The sequence below is a fragment of the Eublepharis macularius genome, chromosome 10 (assembly GCF_028583425.1).
Source record: "Eublepharis macularius isolate TG4126 chromosome 10, MPM_Emac_v1.0, whole genome shotgun sequence".
Taxonomy (NCBI): Eukaryota; Metazoa; Chordata; class Lepidosauria; order Squamata; family Eublepharidae; genus Eublepharis; species Eublepharis macularius.
Genome location: NC_072799.1, coordinates 38,337,066 through 38,360,031, shown reverse-complemented (window position 1 = coordinate 38,360,031; position 22,966 = coordinate 38,337,066). Strand labels below are relative to the sequence as shown.

Below are 22,966 nucleotides of genomic sequence, written 5' to 3'. Positions count from 1 at the left end.
AGCAAGATGTTTCTAACATGTGAGAATGCAATATTGAAATCAATTGAGTTGTCTAGATGAAGATGAGGCTTTATAGTTTTCATCAGCCATCACAAGGAGAGATGACTTCAGGTTTTTTGGCTGGGATGTGCAAATGATTTACCCTCAAAGGGTCATAGACAATGACAATGGGAAATTGCCTCTTTTTTTCTCTTCCACACATGCAAACCACTAACAAAAGTGGAGAAAAGATGTATAAAAAAAGAGGGGGAATTAAAAGTTCTCCTTTCATAATGATTTAGTTTTCAGTCATGTCCCCTTTTGTCATTTTTTTGTAAACTAAAGAAACCCAAACCCTCTTAGTTTTCCCACAGTACAGTTATTCCAATTACTTGGTAACTGGGCAGCTGATCTTCAGTGGCACCTGGTCTAGACATGCAGTAGAAGTAATGAGTTGATGGAAGGGCCATAGCCCTTTGCATACTCCATTTGTAAAACTCTGATAATGCATGGAGAGAGAAGTTCCAGGACAAAACAACAGGGTGCTTGAGGAAGGAGAAGAAAAAAGATGCACCTTATATAAACTTTTCCAGGGGATCCAACCAAGTCCCAGACCTAAGACTGGTTTTATTCCTTTAATATACCCTTTTCTTCCAGAGTCCAGTATGAGTACCAGTGTTCATCTACATAATTCTCTCAATAAAAATTGTGAAAAATATCTGTAAAACACAGCTGCTATAGAACACAAGACTGAAAACACTCATTTTAATGCCATGGCCTCTTTCACACTCAGTCTTTTCATCGTCTCTGTATCTTTTTTGCATCCCGTGTTTCCTCAGGTTTCACATTCCAAGCTAGTTATGGGACGCTGCTCCGTTCTTTGTCTGAAGGATCCCCGATTTTTCTACCTGTGGACATAACCCAAGTTTAATTTAAATCCACTGGCGAGTCAGGAGGACTGGTGTGATAAATGTCAGTAAGAACACTTTTGCTTCTCTTCTCCCCCCTCTCTTTCTCCCTGGGAGCTGATTGGTCTGTGCAGAATTAATTACTCCCACCCAACTCAGCTCTCTCTAAACTCCTTTTCCACCATTTTTTTCAGAAAACAGTGAGTCAAGGGTCAGCGGATGTCATGGCTATGATGCAAGTGAGCATTTGGCCCAGCTGAACCGGGGCTGGGTGTGCATCTGCTCCACAGCCCCTCTGCTATGTGGTTCGGTCCAGGTGCTCTCCTGCTCCATAGCCCTCCCTGGGCGAGTGGAGCGGGAGAGCACCTGGGCCAGCTGAGCCGTGACACCGGCTGTCCCCCACTCTGCTTGCCCAGGGAGGGCTGTGGAGCAGGAGAGCAAGCGGGCCAGTTCTCCACAGTCCTCTCAGGCTTGGCAGGGAGTGGAAGTGCACCTGTCTTCTGCCCCACCCCCCTGCTGGGGTGGGTGTGAGGGCCAGTGCCATGGAGGGGAGCTATGATCCAGTGGGGATGTGCATGTGCTTGCAATGAGCCCCCCCCAAGAGGTTGGTATATTGTTGTGGGGGGAGCACAGGCTGCGGCCCAGCAGCAATGTTGGGAACAGTACAGTGGGGTAGGTGGTTAACATAAGAGTGGGTCAGAAGATGTAGTAACATTGAAACGTAAAAGGTAACATGCACTGCGGGGGTCAGCCCAGTGCAGCGCTGCGAGTCATGGATCAAATGGGGCGGCCGTTCATCTTTTTTTTCACAGTCAGAGCAAATGGGCAGAAGCTGCTTGGCCCCTTTTCACGTGTTTACCTTCAAGGGGATGATTCATGGATCGATCTATCGGGAGGGTTTAGAGTGGATCAATGGAGCTCACCATTATGATGAATTTGGCCAAACAGGCAACTGTGTGGCTTGAAGGGGGCAGGCCAGGCGGGGCCACTGGTGAAATGCTGAGCCAGGGCAATCTGGGAAGAGAAATGTAGCCTGAGAGGTGAGCTCTCCTGGTGGAGAAGGACTGTTGAGGAAGGACGAGGTGTAGAGAGCAGAAGACTTTCTTCACCCTTCTGATCTGCCTAAGAGGTGCAGGCAAAGCCCCCTGCACTTATCCCAAGGGGAGAAAGCCACATTAGCCTGGCACTGCAAGAACAGAGTCTGGTGGCATCTGAAACAATCTCCTTCTCCATTTACAGCTGCAAGCCATGGCTCAGCTGGGGCAGCCACTCTGATGCTCTGCAGCCCTCCCGTGTAAGAAGAGCAGGGGTTGGCCCAGCACAGTGATGCAAACCGCGACTCAGTGGGAACAGCCGCCCTCTGGCTCTGCAGCCCTTCCAGTGGTGAAGCAGGCGAGCACTGGGGGAGTCGCAGCTCTGCCCACAACTGGCTGGGCACGCATGTATGCTCCAGGCCCCCCCACCTGCTATGCAGAGCAGGGGGCCAGTCAGTCACGGCACACCTTACCCCATGGGCTGGGTGGGGGAGTGGAAGTGCACCTGCCTGTTGTCTCCCCCGGGCCGGAGCAAGGGTTTTTTTAAAATTGCTTTTATTCTGAACATTGTGAAGAATTATATTCTACAAATACAAAAAAGTTAGAAATGTTAACTCAGTACTTTTAAAATGCATAATCATTAAAGACACTACCCCGCCCCAACATACACAAACACCAAACTTATGAAATCCAGGTAGCACTTCTACAGCACATGGGAGAGATGCAGTAGAGGTAGTAGGCTGGAGTAGAGGTAGTAGGCTGGAGCAGGGTTTGGGAATTGACACTGCAGAGGGGAAGCCATGGCCTGGCTGGGGCGAGCCAGCATGCGCCTGCCCTGTGGCCCCCGTGGGTGAGGCGAGAGGCTGGAATGTTGGGGGGGGCGCAGGCTGCAGCCTGGCAGGGCCAGCAAGTGCCCACCTCCCAGGCTGAGGTTGCTGGCCTTCCAAGCCCACACCTTACTATGCACAAAGTTTTTTTTAAAACAGTGATGTGCACTGTAATGCTCTAAAAGCCTGAAACTGAATGGAGACTTTTGGCGGTGGGTCTGAAAGGAATCACAAGATGCCAAATCGAAACTGCCATGAACAGTGTGAAAAAAGCGGGTGCCAAGCTGAAGCCACTGCAATCCCCCTGATTGCTCAGAAATAGTGCTTTAAACCGTAAGTGCGAAAGGAGCCCATGTAGAAATATCCAATGAAGCTGCAGTGGACCTTGTACTTAGATCCATTCTAACTCCTAAAAGAAAAAATCTAATTCCCAAATTTTTTTTAAAAAAAAACTTGTTTTTTAATACAGTTATACAACATTGTTTAAAGGTTCCATTCCAACTTTCAAGTACAGGTTACAAGGAGATACACTGTCAAATCTTTAGTTAACATTTATTATAGAAAATAATGAGGCTTCAGAGCAGTGGATCTATATATTTAAACATTGGTCTACTCCAATCAAGTAGAAATAAGCAGGTAAGAAGTGCAGAACCCATCCCACCCTCACCCCTCTCAAACTTCTCCAAGTACTTTTCTCTCACCTAAACATACTTCTAATACTAGAAGTGCTAAGGAGAAAAAACAAACAGTAGATGGGCAGTAACTGTGCATGAAGAGAAGAGTTCTCCACTCCTTACCTGTGATTCTTTTGCTCTTTATGAAAATATAACTTTAATGAACTCTGGCTTTAGGTCTGTTTCTAAACTATATAACCATGCTGGAGTTATTAACCCTCTGTAATTTTTTTCAGCTGTTTTTCTACTTCTTCTACAAATGCTGGGAAACTCTGATCCAAGAGACACACACGAATAAAATTGCCTAAATCTTCAGCACTCCACACAGATTGTTGATAGGCAAGAGGAAGTGCAAAATTTGATGCCAGTAAATCCTGCAGAAGCAACCAGATATGATCAATGTTGTTTTAATTTTAAAATGCTTAGAATGTAAAGATACTTTTTACGTCTAAAACAGTATTTTTCAGTTTGCAATTCATGCTGGCTACTCTGCTTTTGATGAAATTAAGGTGGCAAACCAACTTTCATGTTAGAAATGCAGAATGTATGTTATAAGCTATCTGTTTTTTCTTGTATTATAGTTGACTTTAACATTGTGTAATTTGTTTTCTTGTTTATGCGTTGTATATTGTTTTTAAAGTTAATTTAAATTTTTTTAAAAAAGAAATGCAGAATGTCTTTAAAACAATAGCTGTTAGAAACAGTCTAATTTTGACAACACATCTATTTTATAATTTTGCACTATGTTGGTTGCTAATTGCTCTTGTCTACACTTTTTTTTTAGTTTGTCCAGCACTTGGCTAGTAGTTTCCTTAATGGGATTTCAGTGTCTGGCTATAGATCAACTAGTAGAGACAGCAAATGAGTACCTTCATACTCATACTCATACTCATACTCATCCCTTCACTGCCAGGTAACAAATACTGCTTTCCTCAGCTTTCTTATTTGTCCATAAAAATCCAATGTGTATTTAGGAAATCCCTTATACACAAAGTCATATTTTCCTGCATACCTCAATAGGTTCTCAAGTAAGCAATGGGCCTGCTCAACTCCTGAGAGTTTGGAAGGAAAGAAGTGGGGTGGAATTTTCAAATTTTCCCTTCACTTGCACATATTTGTAGTCTCTTCATTTCTATAATGCAGAACCCAAAATCTGTTTCATTTCCCTAGTTTATACCAAAATACATTTTCTAGGTAGTATTTCTATGGTAAATGATTTTGGGGGGAAACCAAACAATATCGTATAATGGTGATAATCACCAAGAAGAAACTGCCTCATCATAAACAGATCAGAATGCAGAATCAAAGATTTATGCAATGGCATTGGCAACACTTAGAAATGTGTACATCTCATGGTATTAGAGTTGGGAAAGCTATAGAAAATGTCAGCTAAAATGATCAAGTGGCTGGAGCTATCTTTCTATGATCTTTCTATGATCTATGACCTCCATGTTAGAAAAAAAATGTGTTTCTGATTCTGGGGTCGATGTAATGGCTGTCACCAGAGACACAAGTTTCCAGAGGTATCTGGTGAACAGTTGTTGGATCTGGCGAACAGAATGCTGGATCTTAATCTGATCAGTAACACCATCCCTACAAGTTCAAAAACCACCCACACAGGAAAACTGCATGTTACCACATGCTGAAACATGTTACAAAGATGGTTTTTAGAATGCTGTGTTTCTAAAATGTGGCCGTGCTTTCAAAAGACTGCTATCAGGAAAACCCTGAGAGGTAAATGTCAAGCCGTAGTGTAAATTAACCCTGTGACAGCAAGCATTCATGAAGTCCATGTGAAAGAAATTGAAAAGAAATGCAAAATAAATTCTAATAGATTTATACACTTTGAACAGGGTATATAAGGGAAGAATCCCATTCCCCATCCTGAATTGGGGCTGGGAGATACTTTAACCAACATCTTTCTTTCAAAGGAATGAAGGGGATGAACTACAGTGGCCACTTGAAGCCTCATTTACTCTGGCCAATGGGGAGGGCACAGGCAGTCCTGAAGCATGCCCTGGCTGAACTGCTAGGCTTTTTCTTGGCATTTAGGTAATAGAAGCCCTGATTCAGTAAGCATTTTAGCTGCCACACGTGAGGACTTTTTGCTGCAGGATTCTTCTGACCACAGAGGGGGCAATCTGGTCAACGTTAGAGAGTCTGCCTTAGTGGTTGTGAGCTCAACAAGGAGGGAAAATAGTGGAGGAGAGTGAATTCCGAGTGGGGAGAGCCTCTCCCTTTCAACCCAACTGTTTTGGCTTGGGCTGGGGTAGCATTTCAGCTGCTGCTCCAGAGTTTGCTGTTTAGGGTGGCAGATGTTTTGAGTGAGTAGCTCCAGATGGCAGCTCCAGGAGTTTTCCTCTTGAGCTAGCTGGTTGGCATGTAAGACTCCTAGTACTTGCAGCCTTAAGCATTTTGATGGCATAGTCAGCCTTTCATTCTTGGTGCCATTTCCTTCCTTGTTGGTGGACAGGAAAGGTGTAGATTGGCTCCTAAATGCGCACATACAGGGCCTGTTCCACCATCATCCCACACACCATTATTCAGGTGATGTGGGATTTTCACAGTGAAAACCAGGGGGTAATGAAAGAGTTTGCTCATTTGTAATTAACAATACAAATGAGCTTTAGAAATTTCTCCCCCTCCCTTGATGTTTCCATTTCCCCTTTCCCTAGTTATCTTATCTTTCCCTCCCACGGAACTCTTGGTTGATTAGCTCTAAGATCACAATAATGGGAGATCTATTTCAAATCCTTTCCCTCCCACAAATCCCCTGGCCAGTTGTTACAAACTGCACAAAAATAATAGATTTGTTCCCCAAAGCCCTTTTAGCTAGTGTGTTCTATTCACACACTAGTTTGGTATATACCAAAACTTACCGGGCTTAACTAAAAAAGGAGTTACATTGAAAGGACCGAACTCCCCCCTCCCTTTCTTACCCCATTTTGAATCTTCAATAAAGAGTATTATGATAACGCTTCCCTTAAATTTTAGCATTGTGGCTAAGTGTCTAAATCAATTGTCTCTTATTGAAATTTTACTTCCCTTCTGAGGGGATGAAGATGTTGACTGAGAAAATTTTCTTTTTTGACTTGGTTTGCTTGTTTCCATCGGTTCTTCTAGGTTCAGTTCATTTAACATTGATGCTGCAGAGTCGTAGTCTGAAGCAATAAGACGATGTCCTTTGTGATAGACCAGTAGTTTCGTGTAATTCCACCATTTGTATTGTACTTTCGCTCTCCTCAAAGTCTCAGTTGTGGGTTTAAGTTCTTTTCTCTTTAAGAGAACTTCATTAGGCAGGTCACTGTATACTTGTATCTGGGTGTTATTGAATAATAGAAAGCCTTTGGATCTTGCTTCATTGATTATTTTCTTCCTGATGTTAGTATCTGGTACTTCAATAATGATATCTCTCGGCATATTTCTTTTTTTCTGCTGGCTTAAAGATCCGATGCGATAAGCTTTTGTTATGAGTTGGTTTGTGCCTTCCTTAATGCCCAGCAGCTTAGATAGCCAAGGTGTTAATGTTCTGATTATATTTTCATTTTCTATAAGGGACTCTTCAATCCCACGGAGCTTGAGATTTCTGTAACAAGCTGACACTTGCAGGTGAAGAATTCTTTCCTCCTGCTGTTCTAGTTTATTATATACTTCTCTTACGTCTCTTTGAGACATGATACTAAGTTCCATAGCACTTTCAGCTGTTTGATTTGTCTTTTGAAGTTCTAATTTGATTTCTGTTAATTGTGTAGATAGCGGCTGGATGAGCAGCGTCATTTGCTTGAGCAGGTTTTCTTCAAATTTTGCAAACTGTGCCTCGAGGGAGTGGTTATTAGTTTTTGCTGCTGCATTTGTTTCTACAAGTTTCCTGTCGGCCATTTTGGATAGCTCGGCCTTGCTGCATTCCTGAGGCATAGTTTGAGTTGTGCTGTAAAAGAGCTGCTGCAAATTTCTTGCCGATTTTGGATAGATCTTCTTTTCCCTCTGCGTCTGCTTTCTCAAATATATAATGCAGGGTAAACGATATCAGCTGTTTTCCGGGGTTTACAGGGAGGAAGGAGACAGAGATCTTTCAATGTGCGTCCATACCCGAAGGCTCCGACGCCACGCCCCATTTGTAATTAAAAGAAAAAAAATTAGTAACAAAAGCTCTGCCTTGTACTGGGTCCTCTTAGATGGAGATCGTAGAGTGTTGGAATAGGAGAAAGGAGGGGAAAACTCTCCTAAGGGGTTCTTAAGTGGACATTTAAAGGAGCTATGTGTTGGACAAAGATGCTAGCCATTTGTTAGGGGCTTTCCCTCTTTTCCAGAGTGATGGAAATCCCTCCTTCTCTTTGGCATCTCCTGTCCTGATAAATGCAGAGGCAATAATGTGAGTGTGAAGATGGTGGGGAGAATTACATTAGAGTGGAATTTCTAGCCTCTGTGTTCTTTGGGCTTGCTAAAAGAGAAGGAGCCAATTGCAGATATCGTCTTCCATCAAGGATGAGCCCAGGTTGCATGACCTCAAGGCCTGGATTGCCATAATGGAAAGGTCCACTAGCACTGGGAGGAAAAAAGACCCTCAAGTTTGAAGGAGGAGGGTTGGGATCTTTTGATGCAAGATCTTTCCAGCAGGCTGGCAAAGTTGCAACAGGAGAAGTAAGCAGAACAGAATGCTGTTACTCAGGAGGCACCTCAAGTTTCAACTCCTAACAGCAACTTTGTTGCAGTGGTTCCTATAGGTGAGAAATCAACCCCAGCTGTGGTGGTGAGCAGGGTATAAGGAGTAGCATTAATCCTGGGTGGCCTGAGTGGGACTGCCAAAGTAGCCCAGGCTGGTGGTGGGGAGGTAAGGTAGGCTATTAGATGGTCCTGTCAGGGTTGCTCCTTGTGAGCAGGTTTGGCATAGCCAATGGATAATGGTTCACCAACTGAAGCAGCAGGTAAGTGGGAATTTTCCCTTCTGGCTCACAGGTTTTCTTCAAGACGCATACCTGTAAGAGGCACCCTAGCTGGCCTTAGGAAACTATTTGCTGCCAATAGCTATGCTAAAGATATGGAGAGGAGAATATGTGGACCCTTTTCTAGCTCCATCCTGAATAGTGTGGTTGAACAAAAGGAGGGAAATAAAGAGCAGTGTATGGAACAGGAAGAAATTAAACATATGGCCGTGGATTGTAATTTGTTGAATGCTTATACTGGATAAAGTGGTATTGTACAAATTCAACCAGGCAGAGGTTTAGCTCTGGTCAGTTACCAGACATTATGCAGGCTTGCACAGAGTATACTAAGCTAGCTTGACTTTTCCATGGTACAAAGAAAGCTTGCAGCTATGGAACCAGTGTTTGAAGCTGGCTAGGCAAGTGATCAGAACTTACTCTGATAGTAGCCATCTGGTTTCTAACTAGTAACTGGAAGCTTAGAGTAGTGTGGGGGCTAAGCAGTGGGTTCAGTCCTGGACCTCCAACAGTGAAGATGTGGTGTTTTCAAAGCACACTTCTTGTGTGGAGGCCCCCAGCCAGCAAAGGCCAGTAAGTGGGGCAAGCCAGGTGGACATAATCACACTTCCAAGAAGAAAAGGTGGATGAGGTAGGACAGAGCTGGTAAAGGCCCTCAGACCAATACTGCTTACATCAGTTGTCAGTATATCCAAAACAACCAGAGGGTTTATATTTGACGGATAGACTTACAGTGGGGTTTCCACGTTCCTTCTTGGGTCTAGGGTTTTCATTTTGGCAAAAAATGTTACAGATGTGTGGAGCAAGAAGTAAAGGAAAAGCTACAAAGGAGAGTTGAAGGAAGCAGCTGCCTGACCTGACTATATCTCCTATGGGAGAAGTGTCAAAGAAGACACCTGATCAATATTATTAGATTCACCATTTGTCTTACCCTAAGGGCAGTTCTGTTGATTTTATTCCCATTGAGCTTTGTTTTGTTAAGTACACATTGTTTGATGGTGCAGTTAGGATGTTTAGTGCCTGTGGGAAGGAAACGCTGTGTGACATTAAGTCAGCCTTAATACACTGGAAGTCTTTAGTCTCTTGGGGTTTATGTTCAAGGGTCAGTATTATTTTGATAAGCCCCTTCTCTTGGGATTTTGATTCCATGTTCAGCTTTTTAAAAGTTTAGTTTCTTTTTGTATATTATTTGGTTTTCTTTTTGCTAGGAGCTGTAACACAGGAGAATGTGCTTCCCTGAGTTAGCTGCTTCAGTTGAAATGCCCTTGGCATAGGAAAAGGAATGTGTCATGAGTAGCTACTGTGCATGTGAACATAAAACAACTAGGGGGAAACCTGTTGGTTTGGTTTGATTGCTGGTAGCTTGCTTAGAGGAGCCAGGACTGGTTTTGATTTCTTATCCTCTTCAAGGAGAGGAAGAAAGGTGACGGAAATCATTGTGGATATAGCTAACTATATTTTATTTTGAATCTGTTTTTTGTGTCTTACCAACTTTGAGTTGAATTAAATTAAATTTAGCACCTGTTACCCCATACCTTTTGGGAATCTATTTACATTATTTTGCCCTGATTTCTCTTTCTTTTCCCCAATATATTCCTGTTTTTCTTCCTCTCTTCTGTGTGACAGGAAATCTGAGAGAAAGTCTTCAGGGAGTGTGGGGTTTACCTCAGCTGTGGCTGTCTGGTTTTGCTATGTGGCACACAGAAGGAGCTTGTGGAAGGTGGGATCTTTCTTGTACAAAACTGAGGGAGGGGGAGCCAATGTATTCCCCCTTCTATAGGCTAGCAGTGGCAGCTATCTTTACCATCCCTGGATCCTGAAGGGGTGGAAAGGAGGCATTAAATGGGTGCCCCAGTGGGCCCTTCCCCTCTAGCATCTCTGAGAGGTGGTCTGTATACCAGGCTATGCCCAGCAGAGGAGGTTATTACAGGCTGGTATCCTCACTATGCTTTGGGGGAGTCTTTAGGATCAGTTAGTTAGTTTTCAGGTGTCCAGATGGGTGCTGGATGCACCCATGGCTGCTGTTGCTTGTAGTTTTGCCCCTGAATACTTTGGTAAAGCTAATTGCTGTAAGTACTGGATGTCTAATTGTAGTCTTCTGCATTGAAAAGACTGGTTGAATTCTTACTGCTGGGAGGAAGGAAAGAGAGCACCTCAGGAAAGTTTCGACACTGATCAAGAGAGCGATAAAAAACACTTGGCACTTGTATGGACATAGTGTAGTAAGAGCATAATAACATTGCCTGAAATCGTCCCCAAATCTCAGTTTTCATTGGTGTCAGCAATTATACTAAGGCAGTTCACTGTGAACATTCAGAGGAAGGGGGCAAAGGGGCCACTTCCTTTCATTCAAACACAAGGTGTACTCTCCCTTCTGAACACATGAAAAAAGATCAACCCAAGGGCACTATGCTGGGAAAGATCTCCCCACCCCAGAGTTTTTAAATTTTTTAAAAAGCTGATTATGATTCATGTAGGACTGGAGGGTGATTTTATGTGGAAACAAAAGAAGGGATGTTGCAGTGGAGAAAAAGCTCCATGTGGCATTGCCTACAGTTTAACCCAGATTTGCATGTCTCATGTCAGGGTGTAGTGACAAAGTATTTGGAAGCAACCCCATGATGGAACTGAGGAAGAAGGTAGAACTGTACACATGGATATGGGAATTGTTGATGAGCTGGGAATGATAGGGGAAAGAAAGTATTTAAAAAAAGAATGCCCTTGTATGTTTGCCCTTTGAAGCATATATTAAGTTGTACTTTCATACCTATGAATAAGTTTTTTCTACATTTCAGATGGATTTAGTTTTTGAAAAATACTACTTTTTCCACAGCTGATCTTATTCTTTTGCTACAAAAATTAGTTGTCCTGTGTTCAGCTTTTTACCTGTGCTAGTTCTGCTGCAGTTACTCTTCCTTGAGCTGGAGAAACCTGTACAATATTTAATAGTATTCATAAATGAATCAAGGCAACAAAAATAGTACAGAAACATTAAAAACAAAGAATATTATTCCAGTCTGGGCATGTCAAAACACTTACCTTAAAATGTGGACAGTCACATGGACAATCCAGGGCAAATTTCATGAATTTGCTAAGACAGTTTGGTTCCCCACTAAGACTGGTGAACAAAGTCAGTGCTATTATTATCTCCACAATACAGCCAGGGAACTGGGGCTGAGAGGAGTGGCTTATCCAAAGCTACCTGCTGAGCTCATGGCAGTCGTGGGAGTTGAACCAGCAGAGTGCTGTCTCGCAGCCCAACCATTTATCCACCACGCTACAGCATAGTAGTGGTGGTCCCCAGCTCAGTACCCACAGAAACTTTTCCTGGTGCTCACTAAGTGTTTTCAGAAAGTGGGTAAGGCCAGGTGTTTTTACTCAGCAGACTTCTGATTGGCCAGTAGAAAGATGCTTCAGTGCAGCTGAAGTCAGCCATAGCATGTGGATCTGCAACTGCCAAGGAAACGCTGTCCCCAGCAAGCTGACTAGCCTGAAGTGGGGGTAGCAAAGCCCTGCCAGCACTCCCTGCTGGCTTTCTCTGATCCTGAGAGCTGCCGCTGCAAGCCAGAACAAAGGCTGGCCAGCTGGGCTGAAGGGAAGGCAAAGACCTTTCCCTGCCATCTTGTTGTGATTTCAAATGCTGCTTGCTGGGATAAAGCCTGGCAGGTTGGCTGGTTTTTTGCAGGTATGGTATGTGTATGTGTGCGTGTGGAGAAATCGCAAACTCAACAAGAGTAGCTGACATCATGATAAAAAGAAGTGAGAAAAAGGGGAAATGTAAAAAACCACAAAGAGACCTCACAGAATAAGGAGGCTGGGAGAGCCAAGGAAGCTGCCCTTGCTGCAACAAGGCTGAGGGGTAGTTTGTGGGGAACACCCATCACAACAAAGCTACAGATGGCTGGCTGAGAGGGAAGATGGAATCTCCCCCTTCAATGGCAGGCAGGCAGGATACCCAATCACATTGTGGGGGAGTCACTGCTACCATTAATGTGGCATCAGGTGGGGCCTGGGTGAGTTGAAGCTGGAGTTGGGTGGACTAGGTCAGGGGGAGCTGCTGCCACCACCACAGTGATGCTACAGATGGCTGGCCTAAGGAGTGGAGGATGGAATCCCCCCCTCATGATCCCCAGCTTGTTTCATACAATTATGTGATCTGAACATTCAGATCCAGTCTGCTTTTTCATTCAGCCTCACTCAATGCCTCTCCATGCTGCAACCCCCATTCTCCATGTCCTTTCTTCTGATCTCATACTTTTTGAATGGTAAAGAGAATCCCCCTTCCTTTCTCCCCAAAAGCTTGTTGGATCTGATCCAATGTTTAGAATTTTCAAAGCAACGTTCAAGAAAAGACCCCAAAAAGTTTGCATTGAAGTATACTGTCTCTGACCATAGATCTTCCATGCCATGGTGTGAAAGCATTCTGCTTCCAAGGAAGGCAGCAATGCTATGCATATTAGTTTGGGAGCATGTTCAATGTAATTCAGAGCGGAACTACAAGTGACAAAAGGCACAGGTTGGACACTTGTCAGCTTCCCTCAAGTTTTGATGGGAAATGTAGGCAGCTTGGCGGAATGTTGGACAAGTAACAGTTGAAAAGTCCATTGGACAGCAGTCAGAGAGCCACGCTGCAAGACCAGGATGCCTACATTTCCCATCAAAACTTGAGGGAAGCTGACAAGTGTCCAACCTGTGCCTTTTGTCACTTGTAGTTCCACTCTCAGTAGCTATTATGTGAAGGTACTGTTTGAAGGCTTTGCTTTTGTTTATGTGGATGGAGGGGCCAAGGTTCTACAAATCCAATACGTTGTTTTTCTAGTTATTGAATGGGCATGCCATTAATAAACAGAGGACCTACTTTTTCAATAGTGAGTGGGAAGGAAGAGACTGATTTGTGGACTCAAAAGCTACATTTGTTTGTGTGTCATATTCTGCTGTCACAATCCCCCAAAAAGCATGTTGAGGGATACTTTGAGACGCAACACAGCACTTTTCACAAGAAATCCATTTAGTCCAGTTGACATAATAGCAGCGGCAATGGCCACTGAGTATGTATCTCGTGCTCCACAGGAAGAAACAGATGGAAGTGGCAGCCTTCTCAGAATGATTTGGAATTAAAATCTCATTTGACTGATGAGAATTTTGGAACCTAGCAGAGCCAAAAAAAGTTTTCTGTGCTCAAAAACAATGCAACAAAGGTAAAATCTTATTGTGGATCCATTTACCTTTCTAACTTTTTCTTTTCCTCAACAAAATACATGAAATCCAAGAACAGATCACAGCTAACTAATTTGGATGAGTGCTAGAGAGCTATTGAGGGTCTCAACAGTTTGTAGTTTCTGGGAGCCACGAAGAGCAGAAAGCCAAAATCTGAACATTTTATTTTTTTTCTATTTTACAGCTGACTGTCAATGAAAGAAAGGAGGTAACATCTTGCTATCAACCAGTCCTCCTGATATTGCTTCAGATAAGATTGAATACATTAAAGTGATTCTTTGATTTGGAATACTGCCTTCAGCATCATCATGTATATTGTTAAATATTTAAATCGTTTCACATTTGTGATTTGCTTTGTTAGCTGCCTTGGGTTGTAGAGCGAGAAGGTAGGATATAAATATTTTTAAATAAACTAATAAATATATAAGTGGCTCTTTTGTGTAGTAATGGGGTCAAGTTGTTAGACAACAGAGTATAGGCCAAAGAATAGATGAAATCAGAATTGTCAGAACATACCTCACTCATTGTTCACTGGCTGTTGAGGCCTATTCAGAAGCTACAAGTGACACCTGACAGAGGTTGGACACTTGTCAGCTTCCCTCAAGTTTTGATGGGAAATGTAGGCATCCTGGTTTTACAGCTTGGCTCTCCATTTAATTGAAGTTTACAGAACCTCCGCCCTACACACGCCCAGCCCAGTGAGAGCCCGACACCTGCTCTCCCCTCATGACCGCATGTTCTCCCTCCCATAGACTGCCCCTCTGTAAACTTCAATTAAATGGAGAGCTAAGCTGCAAGACCAGGACGCCTACATTTCCCATTAAAACTTGAGAGAAGCTGACAAGTGTCCAGCCTGTGTCAGGCGTCACTTGTTGCTTGGCTCTCAGCTAGGCCTGACACTGGACACAGAGACAGTGCTGCATCCTAGTGCCAGAAGCCAGCGATAGGGAGTCAACATGTCTGACTAGCACATCTTCCCATGCCAAGACCATCAAAAGATCCCCTTTGGGAAGCTGTTTCACCTGGCTAGCACACAGGCCAACAATGTCTGCTGGTTTCCTCCTGAGCTGAGGCCAAAGGCAACAAGGCACCTGGAAGCTGTGACCCTTGACAAAGAGTGCCCCTGGCAAAACACAGGCTTGGCATCCTGTAAAACAAAGCTTCTGCCTGAAATCTTGAAGGGCAAGAACAATAAGAGTAACAAGCACAATTTAAATTTAAGTGTTATTCAAATGCAGCTGCCACTACTTAACTAATATGGATTACAACAAGGCAAAGTTTAAATAATGTACCAGAGTGAGAAGCTCTCTGTTTTCTGTCAATCCACCCACAGATGAATAAAAGCATCTCATAAACTCACAGTGTGTTGCACTGGCAGATTTTGTTCAGCATCTCTCACTTGACTTTCATCTTCAAGCTGCTGCTTGTGACTTTGTTGTAGTTCCTGTCTTGCTGCATCCATTATTTGAATGGGCATATACTCAGCAAGTTTTTGCACACATTCAGAGCAGCGTTCCTCTGACTGTGTTTTGGAATCTCCCGCAAATTGTACACGAAACATACGGTGTTTGTTCTATTTCAAAGCCAGAGAGAAAACTGACATTTAGTTTTTAAGCTCTCGAACGCTAAGCAGAAGTCAAATTAAAATGTCTATTGCATCCATATAGGCTAATTTTGAGGCTGATGCCTGGGCAAAGAATCCACAACACACCAGCAAAGAATGCACAACAGACCATCTTTGGATGAAAACAGGCTGCAACTTTATTGATTACAGCCATTGGAGCATTGGCACACCATGGGTAAAGGGATCCACTATCTAACAATCCTTTGCCACTCAATGGCCCTCATTCCCCAGCCTGCCTGCTGGGCACTGTGGGATGGTAGGGGGTGTAGCAACCATCTAGGAATGACCCCGATGGTCCCTGCTACCCAGAGTGAGGCCTGCAATGGCCAGCCCAGGGGCATACCTATCAGCTTTCCCCAGATCCCTTAAGGGAAACCCAAAAAAGGGGATGAGCTGCCCAGTCAGTATGACTCACCCCAGTGGATCCAGCCCAATGCCTCGAAATTCCCACCAAGTTGTGACATGCAAACCCCACGCACAGCTGGCATCGAGGGAGGGAGACCATCAGTCTGCTTCCACCACCCAAACATGAATGATGGCTCAGACCACAAGGGGCTGCTGGTGAGGAGCCAGGCCCCTCCTACACTCCTCCCTGTTCCTCCCCACCATGTGCCAACCTTCTAATGGATGAGCATCCTCCCTCTGCTCTAGCTTCTCCTCCAGGCTGCAATATCACCCCGGGGTAAGTCTGCAAGCCCGTTCTGGGTCCTTACGTGTGCATTTTAAAAACCAGTGCTAATACACATACTTCAACAGCTGCCATTACGCATCAGCCATTTTAATGGATTCTAAAAGGTAGCTATTAAAGAAATAGCCCGCATATTCAATGCCCAACAAGGTTTCATAGAAGTATAAGCTATCTTTTAAAAACATTTAAAATGAGTTGGTGGTGTGACAAGCTTCTTGACAAAGCAAGACAACTAGCAGTGCAATCTTAAACAGAATTACACCCTTCTAAATGAATCCACTGGTTTAGATGGATTCAGAAGGGTATAATCTGCTTAAGACAGCACTGTAAAGCTGTTATTTTAATTTTAATTCCTCTAGCAACTTTCACAAGGGTCAAAAGATTAATATTTCATTATGAATCAAACCACCCCAGTTTTGATGAGGTATTGTCATTGTTTATCTTGCTGATAAATGTTTTTCATTTAATCGCAGATAATGCTTCTTTCTAAATGATTGGGGATATAGCACAGATAAGACATCTTAATAAACAATGGCTGATGCCTCGGAGTGGCTTCTCATGTTACTTTTATCAACATGACCTTTAATACCAATATATTAATGCTTTCATCAGTCAGTTTTGCCTGATTCATACAGTCAGGGTTATTTTGACTTTTTAACATACTGTTTCCAAATACAAAACTATGAAATTATATTCACATTGTGTGAACTAGTGGAATATAAATTCATTCAGCAGCATTTTTATGTGATTGGGCAGTACTTTTTAGAGCTAGCACAACTGCTCAATAAAAACTTCAGATCTATACCAAACAATTTGAGGGAATATTATTTTAAAAGTCTCCAAGGTGAAGAATAAGAATACAGTGATTCTAATACATATACTATTCATTAAGAAAATGATTCTAAATGAAACATCTCAGTTAAATTCATCAATGACTGATTTCCTAAAAACAAACCTTTTTTAAGAAGTGCCTCAATGTGACTATGTCTGATGAAATGCATATATGCAAGGGGGAATGTAGAGAACAAATGTTGTGTCAGATGCAGCATACCTTTATCTTTGAACCAAACAGTATACAATCTGATTTTCTTACTATCTTCAACCACTGAGAAGCATCAATTAATGAAAAACCTTCCTGAAACAAGGAGAGAGAGTCCAATGAGAAGTACAGAGAAATCCAGGATGTAGCCCATGAAAACAATGCTTCACCTGAGCATTGCTTTTACCCCACTTAAAATATTTGGGAAAAACAGGTTTTTAAATTAGTGACATGAATTATTCTATTACAGAATCATAGATCCAGAGGAGTTAGCCATGTTAGTCTGTAGTAGCAAAATAGAAAAGAGTTCAGTAGCACCTTTAAGACTAACCAACTTTACTGTAGCATAAGCTTTCAAGAACCACAGTTCTCTTCATCAGATGCGTGAAGGGTAAGATGAAATGGTTTCTTCTTACAGTAAAGTTGGTTAAGTCTTAAAGGTGCTACTGGACTCTTTTCTATTACAGAATGAATGCTTGCTTTTAGAATAGAAAAATATCAGAAAGATATCCTTTAAAAGAAGGTAAGAGCTTTTGAATGTAAAAATAAACTTCAATTTCTGATGCTAATAATTCAAAAACTAACATTTACAGACAACTGGGCTTGGTATACATATAAATATATTTGATTTATTATGCTAACTAACAGAGTAAAATTAGAAAATATCATCAACACACTCCTCCCTTATATTGTCTGCTATGTAAAATGTTTCAGGTTATTTTAGAATGATTCTTCTTTGTTTAGAAATAACTGATTCTCAGATTTTGCTTTCTTCTAACATCTTGTTTCAAAAGAGCAGAAATAATTGTCAGTGAAAGCAGCAAATACATAACATTTCACAAGTAGTGGTGTAACTATTATCTTGTAACATAAATATTGCATGAACAATTCTAACGTGTAGTTCTGTCTCCTTTTCCCATCTCCTCCAAGAGCAGGACTGAAATTGGGCTGTCCTTGGAGTCTCAAGCACTCGCCCACATTTGCCAGCCTGTTTTTTGCATCTCTCTTCTGCTTTCTTTCATCTTGCTTAATTAGAGGTATCATCCTATTGATTGCAATGACTTGCATTATGTAATCTATCCTGAGCTTCAGTGAGAAAGGTGGATTATAGATAATGCAGATAAATAAATAAAATATAGTATCAGTACTAGTTTTGGGTAGGTAGCCATGTCTGTCTGCAGAAGAACAGCAGGTTTTGAGTCCAGTGGCACCTTAGAGACCAACAAGATTTTCAGGGTGTAAGCTTCTCAGAGTCATCATGGTATTTGAAGAAGAGACCTTTGACTCTCAAAAGCTTATACCCTGAAAACCTTGTTGGTCTCAAAGATGCCACTGGACTCAAATCCTGCAGTATCTACGTCGTGTAGCACTGTGTGTATCAGATTAGATATTTTTCTAATGAAGTCAGTGTTTGAATTTTATAGACAATAAATGGGACTAGGCCCTCTTAAAAATTATACAAGCATCAATAAGTTTTTGAAGTATTAATATTTAAATCTTAAATAATTAAATCTTATTTAGTTAAGTACATAATCAATGAAGATGCCCTCTGACAAGTTACTTGAACAGTTGCTTTTCAGGAATCTAAAGACTAGATCTAGTTAACAAAATAGAACATTGACATCTCCAAGAAGGCACAGCAGGTCTGACACCAGACATTTAGGAAGAAATCCTACTCAGGTCTATTTAATGGGACTTACTCTCAGGACAGTGTTCTTATGATTGCTCTCCTAAAGACACTTTCCTGTGAATGAGCCCCATTGAATAACATGGGACTTACTTATGATTAGACTTGTTTAGGATTGCTTCCTAAGTCTATATACAGGTAACAGAAAAGTTATATATGGGCAGTGACAATATGAGAATAGTTCACAGGATACCTGAACTAATAATAGCTCCATATCAGACAGAAATATTATATAGAGAATTTTAAAATAATCATGTTAATTAACTGCTTAGTGGCTTGAGGATAGTTCTCCAATGCAAAGTCAATTAGTCCAGCCAGTGGTAAATTTTTAAAAGGAATTTTTATCCAGTCTTCCTCCAAAGAGCTCAAGGTGACATTCCCAGTTTTATGCTTGCAATATCCCTATGTGGCTATGAGGTACTGACTGCCTCATATGATGTTCCATAAACTTTGGTGATCAGCAGGGATTTCAACTTCTATCTACTTGTTCTTAACCCAGCACTCCAACCACAGCATTACATTCGGGTCTCTGTAATACCATTTCAGTATCAGTGTATTGTTTACTGAAAGACCTTATATTGTCAACAATATATTTTTAAGCAGTGACTATTAAAATAACAGCAGGTCAGAATGGACAACCTATTTCAGAGGCTCTCGCTCCTTAGTAGTAACTTCCTAATTAGTATTGACAGCTATATAATCAGAAAAAGTTCAGCTAGGTGCTTTTACTTGTGAACTACGTTAATCAAAACTACAGTAAATAAAATTCAACAGCAATCCTATGAAAAATATCAAACTGAAGAAGGAATGTGGATGAAAGTAAGTCCTTACCAGTACTTCTTTTCCTTTTGAAATGAAGAAGTGGCCTGAAATAACTACAGTGAGAACAAGAAAACCAGATTCTTCATTTGACTCCAAAACCTTTTTTATAATTAAACAAAAAAGAGAGAAGCAGTTTTAGGAATAATACAGCAACAGCTTTAATTTAAAGGTGGGAGGGTAAAGAGGACTGCAAACACTGACAGATGCCCAGGCAACAAGACACATGTTTTTTAAAAGCTACATTTTGCATTCTGGGAGGCTTGCTCCTAAACCCCAGATGTGGGGGATGTTGAAGTTACTGATAGGCAAATAAATGCTTTCTGCACATGCTCAGAAACACTAATCAGTGTTTGGTTGTACCAGGTCATAGATAATGAAGGCTGAGCTTTGATGCTTTTGCAAATCTTTTTACCTCTTGTGTAAGACAGATTCATCTACAGATTCAGTGGCATAAAGGTGTCCTTCTCTTTGCCCAAATGAACCAAGCTCACCTTCCAGGAGCCTGAGGCAGTGTTCAGTGCTCCAGACATGAATCGGCCATAACGTCTCAGTGGCCACTCTGTAGCACTGAGACAGGAGGAAGAGTCCCGTGACCATTCTGTTACTGGAACGTCATCATTGCATGTCGCCATCTTGTTAGCTACAGGAAATGTAGTGGGAACAGGACAGAACAGTAAAGAACTAACACTTATAATTTTAGGTAAATTCAGGTACAAACAAACTGATAATTATCAAAGAGACAATAAAATTACGAATTTAAGGCAATACCATTCAGAAAGACACTTACTTCCCTCACCCAAATGTTTGGTTCAAATATTAGATAAGGAAGAAGTAAGCATGAGAGAGATCCCTTCCATTAAACATCGTATCCTGCCCAAACCCTCCTTGTCTAAGACAGTACCTACAGAATTAGTAATATTCAAAATATAAAACAAGAACCAAATTATGTTTAGTACATGTAAAACCAGGGGTTGGTTTCACTAGTTAAGTGACCCACACTAAAGTCCAGAATCCAGCATGTGCATAGACTTGACCTTAAGTACAGCTGTATGGTTGAATATCTGCTGTTCATGGCAAATGCATCTCCTCTAGTTACTTCTGAAAATGGCTATAATCTCTGGGAATTCCTTAATATTTTTAGAGGATATTTAAAAATACACAAATTCCATTATTATTTTAATTAATATTCCTTTTTGTAGTACAAAATTGGTACTCAAATCAGCTAATGTAAACAAATTACAATAAACACCAACAGGCATTTAAAATGCACTAAAATAGAATTGTGGATTACAGCAATAGCAGCAGCAACTTTTCCTCTCAGAAGAAAAGGGGGAGGGGATTAGGGTTCAGAAGGGCCTCTGAGGAACACTTGGGAAAGAGGCAGGAGGGAGGGGCAGAGAAACAGTCACACCAACAGCAAAAAGCTCCCAAACTGATTTTTCCCCAAGACCCTTTTGTATTTTCTGCCTCACAAGACTGGACTGATTATTTCATGCCCTATGATATTTACAGTTTGTCATTTAGGAACACAGGCTTGGGGAAGGCCTACATTTAGTCAAGAAGCCTGGTTTGTGTGACAGAACAGCCCAGACCTTGCTTCTAAAGCATCTGAGCTGAGTCCAGAATGGAAAAAACAGCCTCCATCCTATCTAAGGGAGAGACTTGAGAACAGCAACATAATAATAATATTTGATTTATATACCACCCTTCAGGACAACTTAACACTCAGAGCAATTTACAAAGTATGTTATTGTTATCCCCACAACAATCAACCTGTGAGACATACTGTTAGATGTTGTCAAAAGGCATCTTATGGCACCAAAAAGGCTAACAGGGTTGTTTCCACACGTCTCAGCATAGTGCTAAACAAACGCAACGAGGGCATCTTCCTGGCATGATTTCTGATGTCATCGCGCCACGATCCTATCCCATTTTTGTGGTGCAATGACAGTATAAACTTTCATTCACTGTGGCCCTCACCTTGTGGAATGCACTGCCAGATGAGCTTAAGGCGGCTTCCACTTTCCTGGTTTTCTGCAAACTACGCAAAACAGAATTAATCAGGAGGGGATTTTTTTTAATGCAGGTAGGAGGCCCAGTTAGGGTTGCCAGGTCCCTATGCCCTCTGTAGGGTTACCAGGTACCCACCAACGGTGGGCAAACTCCCAGGGATTTGCCCCCTTATCCACCGATCACTGAGCGATCGGCGGGAGGGGGAAAACTCCCGGAGCATGCCCACCACTGGCACACACCTCAAGAGTGCGCACCGTGCATGTGCTCCCACCCCTCACGGTGGCCACGGGAGCATCCCTGCGCTCCAATTTGGCCCCAAACTGGCCAAATTGGAGCGCAGGAGCGCTCCCACGGCCAGCACGACGACGTCACTTACAGAAGTGACATCATCATGCCACTGCCAGAGCGCGTGCACGTGCATGTGCGAGGGTAAGTTCCAAGCCCCTATCCTCCCGCTGAGAGGATAGAGGGACCTGGCAACCCTAACCCTCCTGCTGGCGGGGGAGGGCTGGCACTTACCTCGTGCTGGCAGTGATGTCTTCTTTGCACACGCGCTCTGGTGCCTGCGCAATGATGTCATCCCTGAAATAGGCCCCAAATGAAGTGCAGGAATGCTCCTATGGCAGGCACAATGACGTCACTTCCGGGGGGGGGGGGATGTCACGCTTCTTCCGGGGCAGTGGGCAAGGAGGCTAACCCACACTTCTTCCAGGGCGGCGGGCAAGGAGTTTGCTCACCACCAGCGGGCACCTGGGAAATCTAAGTCCTGTATTCTATTAAAATGGTTCAGAGAGATACTTTGGAAGAGTGATGGGGACTGCAGATTATACCACTGTGTACTGATTGTTGCTGTAAACTACTGCATTGTTTATGGGGTGTTCCAGCTGTCGTTCTTACTGATTTATGCTATGTAATCCACCTAAAATCTCACTGAGAAATGCAGAATATAAGTAATAAATTGTCAGAGGCAAGAATTGTGTCCTCAGTAGACTTTATACACACACACATTAGCACAGCAAAAATAGATATTGTAAACAGTGGAGTGAAAAGGCAGTGAAATGGCATTTTTATATAATGCATAATTGTATACAAAATAAGCAACAGTACAGTAATTCCTTAATCTCCATAGAACCTTCCTCTTTTTTGGCCAAGAAGAGGGTTCTCAATGAAAGGTTTCCCTTGGGCAAAACTACTTGAGTTCCAACAAGAAACCTGCCCCCATTTTTTAAAAAGGAAAAACTGCCACTGAGGCTGCAATCAGGAGAAGAAGAAGGGCAAATGGTGCTTATTCCTCTCCCTGCTGGTCTTGTTTGTGGTTCCAGCATCAAGGGAGTGGCGGAGGGGGGGTGAGAACAAGGCAAAAGAAGACACGAGACATCTCGGTGGAATTAAAAAGGCCACAACTTTATTGGTTTACAGCTTATGGAGCCTTGGCACCACATGGGGCATGGATCCAAGCATCATCTGACCCGCCTGCCAGCCGACAACATCAACCCTCTTGTTCCCTCAGCCCA

General features: G+C 42.5%; 1 protein-coding gene across 1 annotated transcript; it reads right to left on the bottom strand.

Moving 5' to 3' along the window:
* Positions 1 to 3,634: 3,634 nt before the first annotated feature.
* Positions 3,635 to 20,071, bottom strand: REC114 (REC114 meiotic recombination protein). The gene is made up of 6 exons (XM_054989623.1): positions 19,931 to 20,071; positions 19,449 to 19,538; positions 16,943 to 17,026; positions 14,940 to 15,152; positions 11,249 to 11,293; positions 3,635 to 3,796 (listed from the first exon to the last, which is right to left on the bottom strand). Exons 1-6 carry the CDS (start codon positions 20,069 to 20,071, stop codon positions 3,635 to 3,637), a joined length of 735 nt encoding a protein of 244 aa, XP_054845598.1.
* Between the last annotated feature and the right edge of the window lie 2,895 nt (positions 20,072 to 22,966).